Source organism: Camponotus floridanus, unplaced genomic scaffold (assembly GCF_003227725.1).
Source record: "Camponotus floridanus strain SB8 unplaced genomic scaffold, Cflo_v7.5 scaffold134, whole genome shotgun sequence".
NCBI classification, from domain to species: domain Eukaryota; kingdom Metazoa; phylum Arthropoda; class Insecta; order Hymenoptera; family Formicidae; genus Camponotus; species Camponotus floridanus.
In genome coordinates, this window is record NW_020229253.1 from 467,682 (window position 1) to 482,530 (window position 14,849).

Below are 14,849 nucleotides of genomic sequence, written 5' to 3' on the forward strand. Positions count from 1 at the left end.
GGCGCGCGTCACGCTCGACAAGGCTCGAGCGACCTTGTCGCCGCTCTTTCTCTTGAGCGATACCGCCCACGCGTACTTGCTCAGAGCGTCGATGACGGTGAGTATGTAATTGTGGCCTCTGTTCTGTCCGGCGTAAGGACGCATCTCGACGACGTCCACAGATCGTCGTATCCGCGCACCGCGACGCGGCGGCGGGGGGAGTTCTTTCTCGCCGGCGTGTGCAGCTCGTTCACGAGTCTCCGTTTCGCGGCACTCATCTCGCCGTCTCTATTTTTTTCTACCCTCTCTTCGACTGTTGCTTATCAGGAGTTTTAGCGCCCAGTTGCATAATCACCTTATTCGGATTGATCGTCTTAGGAATCGCAACCGCCGCCGCCGCCGCCTTCGCCACCGCCTTCGTCGCCGTCGTCGTCGTCGCGGCCGTTCTCCTCGCGAGTTCGTTCGCGTCTTTCCTCAGACGCGCCACCTCGGCGTCCAGTTCTCGCAATTTCGCGTTAGAAGTCAGCGCCTTCGCCGTCAACTTCTGCAGCGTTCTGTCGTGACCGCCCAACGCTGCTCGATTTCTCTCGTTGTTCGCCGCTACGTTGTTCACATGCGACAGAGATCTCTCCAAGGCGCGCACTCGCTTCTCCGTTTTCTCGTCGATCTCCTCGAGCCGCGTGATGGAGGTTCTCAGTTCGCGCAACAGTTTGCTCGACGCGTCCCCGTTTGCCCGATTCGTCTCGACGGAGTTTTCCAGATCGCCCAGTCGCTTGTCGGCGACCGCGCGCGAGGCCGATCTCTCCGCCTCAACGGTCTCGATCCTCGTCGCGGCGAGCTCCTGCAGATTCTCCAGCGTTTGCAGCCGATTCTCGAGAGCGCTCCCCCTCGCGCGAATCTGCGTAACGTCGGTTTCCAGAGCGCTCGATCTTTCGATCGCGACGCTCTCGAGAACGTCGATCTTCTTGCTCAGAGCGACGATTTTCTTCGCCGACGAGGCCGCGTTGTTATCCACTTGCGTTCTCACGCTCGCGATAAGCTGGTGATTATTCGCCACGTTCGCTCTCACCACGTGTATAACGCTTTCGACGTAACTCTTGTTCGTCGCGTCGTCGTTGTTGGTCGGCCAGGCCACTCCTCGTATCTTGAGACGCCGCGCGTCGTAATGCGACGCGGAGGGAGAGACGTCGGAGACGGTCAGGCACAGCGTATTATCGCGCACGTAATTTCGCAGAGATTCCACGCTCGCGCGCAATCTAACGCTCGTCGCGTCGCGACCGCGTCTTCTCCGCGTCGACACTCCGAACTTGCTCGCGAACATCGCGTCGTCGAATGAAGCGTGCGTGCGCGTCACCGCGATCGTCTCACAGTATCTCGTCCGCCTCGCGGAGCTCCTCGATTATCGACAGGATCTCGTTGTCGTGAGCGTTGTTGCCGGCTTGACAAGAAGCGTCCAGCAATCGAAGACGATCCACCAATTCGTTCGGATCGTCCCAGTGAACGTAGTCCACGGTGTCGCGGGTCGCGCGCATAGCCCACGGCACGCGACCCCCGCCGATTCTCTTCCTCGGACTGTCCGTCTGCAGGATCGGAGTTATGACATGCTTGTACTTGTATCCCTTCCTAGTACGGGCATGCGAATATTGTGCTGGCGCCTGTGAGCGTTAGTTTGCAGAAGTATGCTCCTGTACGCGGCTTTGTCTCTCTCAGTGTACTTGAAATCGTCGGGAATTCTCTTGAAGATCAATTCGTACAGACCGGGAGTACCGGCGTATCTGACTCCGTCCACGAATATCGCGTCGTCGGCACCTATGTCGAATCGCTTGTTTCCGAGCATAGTGCCAGCGTCGGCGAAGTAGACTCCGTAAACGTGATCGAAATCGCTCGGCGCGCTGCCGCTGAGAAAGCGTCCACGTACTTTCGCGCCAACGGGCCCAATTGATCGCGCAAGATGTCTCGCCCTCGAGGAGTCCGCAGAGACCGTCTGACAGACGTTTCAAGCGTCGTTGGCGATCCGAAGAAGACGTCGTCGCTCGTCTCGAACGTCTCCTCGACGGGCGGCTGCGCGAAGAGGTTTCTGCTCGCGAATTCGCGCTGCTGCGCGGGAGACATGTCCAACGCTCCCACGGGCGTAGAAGTCGCGTTCAGACGGCGAGATCGCTTAGCTTTGAATCCTTTCGCGGACGGCGGCGGTAACGCGCTTTCCTCGGCCTCTTCCTCATCATCCTCCTCCTTCTCCTCCGACGCCTCCATTCTCTTGACGCCTCGCGCGAACGTCTCGTCGATCTCGCTCTTCGCCGGTTCCTTCTCTCTCGCGCGGAATCGTCTCCGACGCGCTCGGCGATGCGTCGCAACGGTTCGATCGGTTTGAAACGCGTCTCCAGAGCGCTATCGCTCTCCATCCTTCCGGTCTTCAACGCTCTGTGCTTTCTGCGAATCGACGCGCGCGTTCTCGCTATCTCTATCGAGGTTTTCTCGCGTCTGTCGACGTCCGTCATCGCGCGTCGTTCCTCGGCGTTTTGCCTTCTCTTATCTCTCTTTCCCCTCTACGATCGCAGCCGTCTCGGGAAGACTGACTCATCTTCGGCGACGACGACGACGACGCTCGCGACGCTTTACGGCACGGCGTAATCGTTGAACCCTCGCCTGTATCTACCGCAGCGCGTTATCTTTGTCGATCACTAGAAAACCGTATCGGTATTTCCAACACGCGCGACACAGCGCGTGAAAATCCTCGTACGACATATCGATATTCACGTGATCGCTGTGCACGTGTTTCAGATTAGTGCCATCCTGCTTAAAGAGTATCAATAGATTCGCGTTGTCGCATATCAGATGTTTGGGTATCTTAGCGTACGATTGGCACAGATAGAAGCAATCGACCTTCGCGTGACACCCCATGGCGAAGTACTCTCTCACGACGTCCTGTTTGTCGCAGGCCACGTCGTCGAACACGAATATCGAGTTTGGCAACGCCTCGCTAGGCGGAATGACGTTGTTCGAATACGTGAAGTAACCGATATCCCGCATAGATTTCAACAATTTCTCCAGAAATCGATATTTAGGCTGATGCAACAATTTCGAGTAAACGTACACGTTCTCGAATCGCACGCCGTGTGGGCTCTCCAGAAGGCTTATCAGCACGTTCGTTTTACCGCAATTAGAGGGACCGCAGATTACGCAGCGAATCGCGGTCGGTAACAGATTACCGTGTTTTCGCGGTTCCTCGTTCATCGAGCACGTCTTATCGTCGACGTTGGACACTCTTATCGCGATCGGTTGATGTACGAAACGCATCGTTTTTCTCTCTCTCTCTTCTCGCGATTTTTCCTCGTTGTCGCGAGCGAATCTGCGTCTCAGTGCGCAGACTCGCGCGCGCGCGAGCAACGAGCGCGGATTCGCCCTCGCGAACGTATATATAGAGGGAAAAAAAACGATCGCGCAGTTAGGCGTGTCCGATCGACGGTGACGCGATAAAGTTACGCGCGCGCGCGACGCTTTGTCATGTTTATTCTATTGGTGAACGATTCCGATATTCTCGGACTCAGCGTCGATCAGTTGCAGTACGTTCCGAAGAAGCTTCTGCTGGACAAGTACGGCGATTTCGTCGATCAATTGTGGGAGAGATTGCCTATACATCTGATACGATCCGGACGTGCAGCGTTATCGCCTCTGTCACAAGCAACACAATCAGCCGTGGCAAGACACGCACATCGACGGTCCGCCGCCGTGCATCAAAGACTGCGGCATATGCCGGGAGAACGAAATGGCGTGACTATGAGCGCGTCGACGATCGAGGCGTATGAGATACGCCGAGGACGCCGCGACGGCAGCGGTTTGCTCAATAGAACTATAAACGCTCTTCCGTTCGAACTACATATACCGGGATATCAGTTTTGCGGTCCCGGTACTCGTCTCGCGAAGCGGCTCGCGCGAGACGAACGAGGCGTCAATCCGCTGGACGCGGCTTGCCGCGAGCACGACATCGCCTATTCGCGGAGCGGCGATCTCGCCGATCGGCACGTCGCGGATCGGGCGCTCGGAGCGAGAGCGTTCGAACATATCCGGGCCGGGGATTCGACTCTCGGCGAGAGAGTGGCGGCGTCGGCCGTATGGGCGACTATGAAGGCGAAGACGAAACTAGGAATGAGTATGGCTGGAGCGCGAAGAGGCGCGAGAAAGAGCGGCGGCGGCGGCGGCGGCGGCGGCGGCAAGAGAAGAACGACCTCGACGAGGAGGAAGACGACGAGAGAACGGGTTCTTCCCGCAGCGAAACGCGGCGGCTTCCTGCCGCTGTTGCCGGCGCTCGGAGCTTTAGGATCGCTGGAGCTCGGCGGAGCGGCCGGCGTGGCAAAGATGGTGAACGACGGTAAGGCCGCGCGTCGACAATTGGAGGAGCTGCAGCGACACAATCGAGCGATGGAGGGCCGCGGTTTGTATCTCGCGCCTTACAAGCGCGGCGGAAGGATCACGAGGCGGACGAACGGTTAGGAGGAAGAAAAAAAAAAGTCGCGCCTTCGCGCGCGTTAGATGACGTCGTAGCTCCGATCGGCGTCACGACGAACGAACAGTTGAATAGCGCGGCCAAGCGCGCTCGCGTGCGTCACTTCAGAGGTGTGTTCATGCGCGACGCGTTGCCGGCACGAGTTTGTCGCGACGAGAATGGAATCGTGAACCTGGACGACGCCTCGGGGCCAGGCACGCATTGGGTGGCGTACGCTAAAAGGGGAAAAGACGCTATCTACTTCGACGCTTTCGGCAATCTTCGGCCGCCTCGAGAACTCATGCGTTATCTCGGACGCGATACGCGCATCGCGTACAATCGCGACTCTCGGCAGACGTACGATCAGAGCGTCTGCGGACAATTGTGCCTGCGCTTCCTTCGACGAGTCGATTGGGGAAGAGGAAGGAGGAAGCCCTTCGGTCTCTAACGGCGATAGCGCGCGTCATCATATCGCTGATTTTCACGCTGACCGGAAGAAGCAACATTCTCACGGCGAGTTACTTTTTGCCTCTTGATCTGAGCGACGACGATTACGAGCTCGGCCTGACCAATTTCGAGATCTACAACACGATTCCGAACGTGAATTCCTCGAACAATAAATTTTACTTCGACGACAACGACGAGACGATCGCGATCCCGATCGGATCCTACGAGCTGCGCGATATAAGCGCAGCGTTAGACGACGTCGTAGCTCCGATCGGCGTCACGACGAACGAACAGTTGAATAGCGCGGCCAAGAGCTACCTGAGAGCCGCGATTCTTCGAAGACGGCGACGACCGCCGAGCGCGAGTACCGGAGGGAGAGACGAGACGGCGGCGGTGGCGCCAGCGACGGCGACGACGACGACGAATATCTGTACGACGCCGAGGACGCGGAGGACGAGAGCGGCGATCGCGTTCTCGCGCTACGCGGTAACGACAATACCATGAGAAGCGAAATCAAATGCGCGTACTGAATTAATTTCACCAAACTGAACAATATCGGATCGTTATTAGGTTTCTCTCGGTCTCGCATATTGCGACCGAACAAATGGTACGCGTCCGACGAGCCCGTGAGCATTATCGCGGTTAACACGATTCGCGTGGAGTGCAACCTGGCGACGGGCGCGTACGTGAACGGGAGATCCGCCCACACGATACACGAATTCGCGCCGAACGTCCCGCCGCGATATAAAGTGTCGGAGATCCCGAGGCAGATCATTTATCTGCCGGTCATCGCGCGACTCGTAACCGACGTATCGCTGCGCGTCGTCGATCAGGACGGTCGATTGATTTCCGCGGCGAGGAGATCTCGATTCGATTGCACGTGCGACGCAGACGATAGAGAGCGCGCGGCGAGACACGAGGACGGGGGAGGGAACGGGGCGATGCTCGTCGTGCGCGAATCTAGCATCGCGACGTCTCATCGCGGCGGCAGCGGAGGCGACTGCGATCGCGTCACGGGAACTCGAGTCGCGCGCTCGAGAGAGAGGAGCGTCGGGGGATTGTCCGCCGCCAACTTCGCTTTTCTGCGATCCATGGATTTCGTCGTACCAAGAGCCGCGCGATAGTTCGACATGAGGGACATTCTGAGCATCGGCGGGGAACCCGTCTTCGACGATCGTGAAGATCGAGAGTCACACGTACAATCCGTACGCCAACACCACTTTCGGATACAGCGACGAGATACGAATACCCATACAACAGCAGGACCTATACACGCTGCCGTGCGAGAGTTTTCTCTACGTCGAAGGTAGACTACATACAAAGAATAATCCGCCGCGTCGAGCGGCAAATCGGGTAAGCCTGCCTCTAAGGAGCCGTCCGTGTCCTCGACGCCGGCGAGGCTCGTGAACAATTGCGTCGCCTTTATGTTCGAGGAGATACGTTACGAGCTCGATGGCGTGGAGATCGATCGTAATCACAACGTCGGAATAACTAGCACGATCAAGAACTACGCCTCGTTGACGGCCAAACGAGGCAAGATCTTGAAGAACGCCGGATGGGATCGCCGGACGGGACGTCGCGACTGGACCGAGCGGCGTCGCGTCAACGGGCGACTTCAACTTCTGCGTTCCTCTCGACATGCTGCTAGGTTTCTGCGAGGATTACAGACGCGTCGTCATCAACGCGCGTCACGAGCTGATTCTGATAAGAGCGCGAAACGACAACAATTGTCTGATATCGCGCGAAGAATTCGAGCCGAGAGTCGAGCTCGCGAATATACAGTGACGCGTGCCGCACGTGGTGCTGAATGACGTCAATAAATTATCGCTGTTGCGCACGTTGGACAGCGGCAGATATCTGAGCGCGCCCTTTCGCTCGTGGGATCTCTACGAGTTTCCGCTCCTGCAGAGCACGACCAAACACTCGTGAGCCGCAAAAACGGACACGTAGCTCGAGAAACCGCGTTACGTCATCTTCGCGTTGCAGACCGGAAGGAAGAACGTCCTGTCGCAGGACGCTTCCAGATTCGACGCGTGCAATCTGACCAACGTAAAGTTGTATCTCAATTCCGACTTCTATCCGTACGACGATATGAATTTGGACTTCGATAAGAACAAGATCGCCGTACTGTACGACGCCTACGCGAGATTTCAACGAACGTATTACGGATCCGCGAGCGACGAGACGCTCCTGACTATGAACAAATTTCGATACTGCGGCCCGCTCGTGGTGATAGATTGTTCCCGCCAAAGCGGTTAAGAGCGTCACTGAACGTGAACGTTCGTCTAGAATTCGACTGCAGGGACAACGTTCCTTCTAACACCACGGCGTACTGCCTAATCATTCACAATCGCATGGTGGAGTACAATCTGCTGACGAACGTCGTGCGTAAGATCCTGTAAGACGGCGCGTCAAATGGGGGGGGGGAGAGGAAACTCGAAATCGCGAAGATATCGGGGAGAGACGCGAATAAACATCAGTCTCTCGCGACGATGACCGCGATGACGGTCACGGGCGATATCGCCCCGCCGATCTTCGTCGATCTGCAGGGCTTCGTCGTCAACGAGTGATTCGTGACGAAGGAGATGGCGATACTCGCGAACGGCAGAGATCTGACGCATCACATCTTGCGCGCGCCAATGTCGTGGAATCTGCTGACGAAGAGCGAGAAGTCGCAGGCCTGTTGGCTGACTCTTAATCACCACGAATTCCACTGGACCGACGGACACGTGGAGTATAGGCACGCGTAGCAGATCGTTCGCGACGCGATATATCGCACGTCGAGGGATCTCGAGTCGAACGCCGCGGTGACGATCTATGTCAAGGGTCGCGAGAAGAAGAAGTGGCTGACCGACATCGCGGGAGAGGTCGCGGAGCAGCGCGACCTGATGATCGAGACCATCAACGCCGATTACGAGGAAATCGGACCCCTTCGAACGCTAGCCACGACTCGCGTCTATCGCTGCGGCTATCACTCGAAGAATTGCGCCTTGGAAAACGTGTGCAAACTGCACAACTGGTGGTTGGAGAGACGCGATCAATTGCGCGACATGTGAACAAAGACGCGTCGCGCGATGATTCGCGCGCCTCGCGCGTTTTCCGCATCGTAGATTAGTTTTGCGCGTACTCTTATCGACTTATTAGCGGTTAATTTATCGCGCCTCATGCATTTCCCACATCGTAGATTAGTTTTACGCGTACTCTCGTCGACATATCGACGACTAATTTTTATCACGCGCATTGATTTATCGTCTACTTAGAAAAAGTATTATTAATATCTACAAAAATAATAAAAAAAATAATATTAATACTAAAAAAATAATATTAATACTAAGAAAAAAATATTAATACTAATTGTAAGAAAAAATAATATTAATACTAAGAAAAAATAATATTAATACTAAAAAATAATATTAATACTAAAAATAATATTAGTACTAAGAAAAATAATATTAACACTGTAACGATCGTATTTTCGGGCGTTTTTCACAGCGCGGATAGATCGCCGGTGCAGGTTCGGGAAATAAAATACGCGGTGTGTTCCGTTTTGTGTTTTTATTGTTTTAATGTGTATGAATGTACAGTGTGTGTGTGTGTATGTGTGTGTGTGTGTGTGTGTGTGTGTGTGTGTGTGTGTGTGTGTGTGTGTGTGAGAGCGCGCGCGCGTGTGTGGTGTGTATAATATTCGGGTGCAAACGATTATACGGTAATCAAAAGCGGCTTTAATTTCGGTCTCGATATTAGACGCCGGCCGGTGTTTACGAAGCGCGAGACGGCGCGAGTTTTTGCGACGCTTTTTCTGCGGGGAATCCCGATGCTCCGAGAATGCTTAGATTCTCGGAATCGACAGTTATTTTCGCAGAACTGTTTATTCCCCGGCGCGATTTAAAGTCCGCGTTCGATATATTCGGCCGATGCGCTTTAATAACGGCGCTTAAAATGTCAGTATCGGTAATAACAAACGACTAGAATGTATGCGCTTGGCGGTAACAGGCAAATGCGCTCCGCGGTAACAATACAGTATGCGCTCGACGGTAACAATCAATGTATGCGCTGCGCGTGCGGTATAGAAGCGGGTCGCGAAGGATGGTTATGCGTATGCAGCTGGATCGGTAACTCCCGATCCGGGGCGGTTCAGAGCTCCACCTTCCGTGAGGGTTGCAGCTGCGGATCAGGCGGATTACACTTTTTGGTGTCGGAATCGAGAACACTCGTTCTGAGACGGAACACGTTCCACCTCTTGTCTTCGGCTCTTTTGTGCGTTCGGTAGGATTTTTCGAGGATTGCTTCGAAAGCGTACTGCTTCGAGCGGATCGGAAAAATGTGTCTAGAGTCAAAATGTGGCTCTTTTTATACGGGCTAATTGCTCGCGTCGGCGCGCGGCGGTATAACCCCTTCCGAATGGGTTTTCGGAAAACGGTACGGTCGGGCCCGTTCGGAGGGATTCGGGTAGGAGCCGAACGCGGGCTTTCGCCGGTTGACGGTTCGGGCCACATCGACTCTGTTCGGCGATGCTCGGCCGAATTTTAGTTCGAGCGGTTTTTGGCAGTCTTAAAAAAAAGTGGGCGCACCGCGCCCCTGCCTCTGCCCGGCGGGTGTTCTGCCGGGCGGCAGCTTCCGGCGGATGTTATGCCGGGAATCGTAACGATGCACCGGAATGCATCGTTACAACACTATGAAAAATAATATTAATTAGCGAATAAACGTTAACTCGTATCGCGTACGCGGTTAAACGCATTTTCCGCACTTCCTCCGGAGCAATCGAGAATTTATCGCGCCTCGTTATATTACCTCGTTATATTTCCGCGCGCTCAGTATTGTAAGTGTTCCCAGTGCATTCAATATTCGTTCTCAACGTTATTTTCGCGCGAACGATAGATGACGAATTTTCGAGATTGCGAAAAATGCTTCACGAATGTATGTTCGCGGGGCGGATGTGCGCATGGAAGGTAAAATACGTCGAGAGACTCATGACCGCAATCCTCAACATTGCAGTAACGTGGAACGTGAGTACTCTTTTATCATCGTTATTTATTCTTTCGTTCTCCTTCGAAGAGACACACGACGATCGTGATCGCGTGACATTTTTTACAGTTCGAGGAGAAAGTCGAGATCGAAGGATTCGTCAGCATACACCATAAACGTTGGATACAGAGAAAAAGGCAGGCGCGCCGCATATTCATGGATTTACTGTGGTGCGAGCGACAGTCCTACAAAAAATGGGAGAAAATCGCGCCTAACATGTTTACCGACATATTTCGCCTGAGAAGATTGTTCGGTATGAAATCGCTCGTCCAAGATCATATGTATAAGACCGAACATATCTACGACAACGATTCCCTCTTAAAAATGTGGTGTCGCGGTTTAAGTCCGATCGACGGAATGAGCTCCGCTCACACGAGTGACAGAATGAGCTCTGCTCACACGAGCGACTACGACGACAACGACGACGACGACGAGTTTTAATCGAGGTACGTATCTCTTTTCGTCTAACGCGCTATTCTTTCATTCCATGTACCTCAGTACGATCTATTAATATTATATCTATTGATACTTTATATATTTCAGACGTCTCGCTGATTTCAACACCGCGCCTTCCCGCCCGATCACCGCTCGCATCGTCCTACGCATTTTACATCACTTCGCATACAACTATATGTATTAATCCATGTATCGCCATATTATTCCACGCGCCGCATCGTTTCACACGATCGTACGATGCGTCGCTTTATACGTTACCTCGTACCTCAGTTCGTATCGTCTTTTTTATACATTACTCTATATATTAATCACTCTATATTAATCACTCTATATTAATCACTCTATATATTAATCACTCTATATATTAATCACTCTATATTATTCCACACGTCGCTTCGCACGATCACGCGATGCGTCGCTTTATACGTTACCTCGTACCTTAGTTTATATCCATTAGTGTATCTTTCGTATATACATATATTTCTTTGCGTACGATAAGGATCGAAAAAAAAATTTTTGTACGAATAAAGAATCATTAAAAAAAAAAAAAAAGAACGTTCGTTCTCTCGATCGCGCGTCCGAGCGTATCTCCCCTCCCTTCCCCTCCTCCTTCTCTCTTTGTACGACGTTTTCTCGCGTTCTCGAGAGCGATATATCGCCGAAGGACGTGCGTGCGCGCGATAGTTCGCTACCGTCCTGACCCCCGCGCGCTAGCACCTCGTGAGAGCCATGACGCGCGTCGCGTTATCGCTCGCGCTGACGATATCCCTGCTCGCGACCGTCGCGGTGGCGCTGACCTACGATGACGTCGCGGAGGCGTCTCGTTATCTTCGAACCTACGGCTTTCTGCAGAACGAGGAGAATCATCAGCAGTCGTCGCTATTGGACAACGCGACCGCCCTGAGCGAAGCGCTATCATTGTTTCAGGAATACTACGGTCTGCCGGGAAACAGCGTTCTGACCGTGGAAACGATTCGCGTCATGCGCAGGCCGCGATGCGGCGTCGAGGACATTCACGCTTACAGCCCGTTGACGAGAAAGTGGCCGAGGACGCATCTCACGTGGAACTTCAAACTAGCGAACAGAGATACTCTGCGCACGACTCAGAGCGCGTTTGCTCTGTGGTCCGAGCAATCCTCTCTGACGTTCTCGCGCGACCCGCTGCGCCCCGATATACTGATATCCTATCAATCCGGCGCTCACGCGTACGAGAACAGCGACAACGGGGGCCTGGTCAGCGCACATCACGCTGACCAGGCCCCCGTCGGACAGGCTGTATCCCCTTCAGACGCTGACGCACGAGATCGGTCACACTCTGGGTCTGACTCACAGTATGAGGGAAGATTCGGTCATGTACGCGTACACGCCTTCGGAGGAAAGGCGATATCCGCTCAGACTGAGCATACACGACGTCATAAACGTGCGAAATCTCTATGGATCGAGAGAGACGACGAATCCTACGATCGTCGACGCTACTCCGACGATCGCGGCGACGACTACGACGACGACGGCCTCGACGACGACGACGACGGCCTCGACGACGACGACGACGGCCGCGACGCCGCCGACGACCGCGAAAACGGTTAAGACGCCGCTCGCTCCTTCCGATACCGCGGATCTATGCGCCTTGAAACGCATAGACGGAGTGCTAATCATGAATCGTCGCTTGTACATCGCGCGTAAACGCAACGTGTGGCCCATCGATATGAGGGAGAGACGCTACGGAGCGCCCTTCTCGTTCGCCGACTACTTCAAGTTCCTCCCCCGCAATCTCACTCGCGTATCGGCCATGTATCAGAGACCCTCGGGCGATATCGCGATATTCGCCGGCGATTACGTCTACCTCGCCGATTCGAATTTTCATCTTAAAGCGGGATGGCCTAGATCCGTCGAATACGTCGAATTTCCCCGCGACGCTAGAATAAACGCCGCGATAAACACGCACGTCAGGCGCAGCTACGTCATATACAACGACGATAAAATAGCCGAGATAAATGACTGCGCGATGACCGTCGCGAGGCACAACGCTCTGCGGGATATGTTTTCCGGGATACCATTCGCGATAACGGCGGCCTTTCGCCACGTCGACGGTAATCTCTATTTTCTGAAGAAACGCGAGTATTACGCGTACAGCGAGTTCATCGACGCGATAACGGCCCGTCCCTTCGATCTTAGTATACTGGGAATAGAATGCCCCGCCGATGGCATTCTGCATCGATTGAGCGAACTCGTCTCCAAGCTGTATCGTCTGGAATACGCGTCCTTCGAAAGACCGCGCAACGACGACGACGATGACGACTAAGATCAGGAAATCCTGAAACCTAACGTTAAGATTACATTTAATATGCTGTTCTAAACCGCTGTTCTAAACCGCTTCCGCTGCATTAATTAATGCGCATAACGCGCGCGTCGAGAATAAAGATATCGAGACGATGATCGAGATCGCGTCGTATATAAGGCGCGTCTTGATCGTTGCGCGACATTTCCAACGATACTCGCGATTAACGCGCGTACGATTCTAAGCGAGCGTCTCCGACGAATCTCTCTCTCCTCGCGATAACCAACGTTAACGACGCCGTCGCCACCGCAGTGTTTTCCTACGAACATCGAAGCCCTGTTCGCGAGACTGATCATGTTCGCTGGACTCGGACAGGAGTACCGCAGAGTGTTCGGGGACTCATCCGCGACGCCCGCGACTCCATCGGCGCCGCCGATAACTGGCCCCTTCGTCGCCCCGCCTAACCGTCGAGACGATTACGCGGCTTCCACCAAGGACGAGAATACCACCCGCGATCGTTCCGACACTCCGCCCGTGATCAAGAAAGCTCGACTGTACACCGAGGACGAGTGAGTATGCGCGACGCTTCGCGAGTTACCTCGCCCGAGCGCTCTCGATCTCCGCCTCGATCGGCTATTTCGTATAATAACATTGTCTTTTTTTATCCGATCTCGACAGATGGAATAGAAACTGGCTGTTCAAACGCGAGATCAATTTCGCGAGACATCCGATTCGGATATTGGGAAGACGATATCCGCTGACCAAGACGGCGTACAAGTACATCGACATCGCCGTAGCCGTGAAACGCGAATCTCAAGTCGATATCGTCCTAGAAGACTACCTAGACTGCCTAGACTGACTAGAGAAATAATAAATTCGTTATACGGGATGTTAGTTTTATTTTTTATGAAATGCCATCGTTTCGCTATATTCCTCTATATTCACTGGCGTCTTTTCTCCATAACATTCTATATAAGAATTTACCGAATCCGAAGAGCCATATCACAAACAGTTTTGAACTTACTAAAAAACTTAATAATTTTCACTTAGACGATAAATACGACTTGATTTCATTAGATGTTGTGAGTCTTTTCACCAACGTTCCTCCTGATTTGCTTATTGGGGGAATCGCGAAACGATGGCATTTCATAAAAAATAAAACTAACATCCCGTATAACGAATTTATTATTTCTAAAATTATTATTCTAAAATTGATCATGGATTCCACTTACTTCATGTTTGATAAGATCATCTATAAACAGATTTTTGGCACTCCGATGGGCTCTCCACTCTCTCCGATCTTGGCGAATATTATCATGGCGGACTTAGAAGAGAGAGCAATTTCATCTCTCCCAGTTTCCCTTCCTTTTTACATACGTTATGTTGACGACATTGTTCTTGCAGCTCCGAGACAATTCATCCAGCACATTTTTCAAGTTTTCAACTCACTTCATAATAGATTAAGCTTCACCATTGAACATTCAAATAATAACAGTATAAATTTTTTGGACACAACTATTATTATTAATAAGAATTACATTGAATTCAATTGGTACAAGAAGCCGACTTTTTCAGGGAGATTTCTCTCATATTTTTCACAGCACCCCTTGTCACATAAAAGAGGAGTTGTCATCGGCTTAACAGACAGGATTTTCAAACTCTCACATCCGCGTTTTCATAAAGATAATTTTTCATTTATCATATCAACTTTATTGAATAATGGTTATCCTATGCACTTCATTTTCCAAACTATTACTCATAGACTCAAGTTTTTAATTTCTGCTGAAAACACTGACGTCAACATACATTCTCAACCTCCTTCCTCTCCTACTTCTTCCCCCTTTTTCACCATCCCTTTCTCCTCAAGTTTCCCTAGAAATTTTATTTCTAATATAAAGAAATACACGAACAGAAGATTGGCCTACACAGTGAACAACAAATTAAAATCTTTTATCAGACTACATAAAGATCCTCTGCCTGAACTCCACCACTCATTTACAAGATCAATTGTCTGGATTGTGATGCGTCGTATGTGGGACAAACGAAGAGAAAACTAATAACCAGAATCAAGGAACACCGCTCTGATATCAATAAGACTTCTGGGTCTCTCGGTTGTGTCCCTTCATAGAATGGAGGGTCACGAATTCGATTGGACGAATATTTCCATTTTGGAGGAAGAAC

General features: G+C 52.3%; 1 protein-coding gene across 1 annotated transcript; it reads left to right on the forward strand.

Moving 5' to 3' along the window:
- The first annotated feature begins 11,119 nt into the window (after positions 1-11,119).
- On the forward strand, positions 11,120-12,692 carry LOC112637132 (neutrophil collagenase-like). The gene is made up of 2 exons (XM_025406135.1): positions 11,120-11,665; positions 12,189-12,692. The coding sequence occupies exons 1-2, from the start codon at positions 11,120-11,122 to the stop codon at positions 12,690-12,692; spliced, it is 1,050 nt and encodes a 349-aa protein (XP_025261920.1).
- Positions 12,693-14,849: the final 2,157 nt, after the last annotated feature.

What these genes read in the sequence shown, in the direction of transcription:
- LOC112637132 (XM_025406135.1), top strand. Translation starts at nt 11,120, where the DNA reads ATGACGCGCGTCGCGTTATCGCTCGCGCTGACGATATCCCTGCTCGCG. An exon ending in AGGCCCCCGTCGGACAGGCT is followed by an intron (nt 11,666 to 12,188) that starts GTATCCCCTTCA and finishes GCCATGTATCAG; the next exon opens with AGACCCTCGGGCGATATCGC.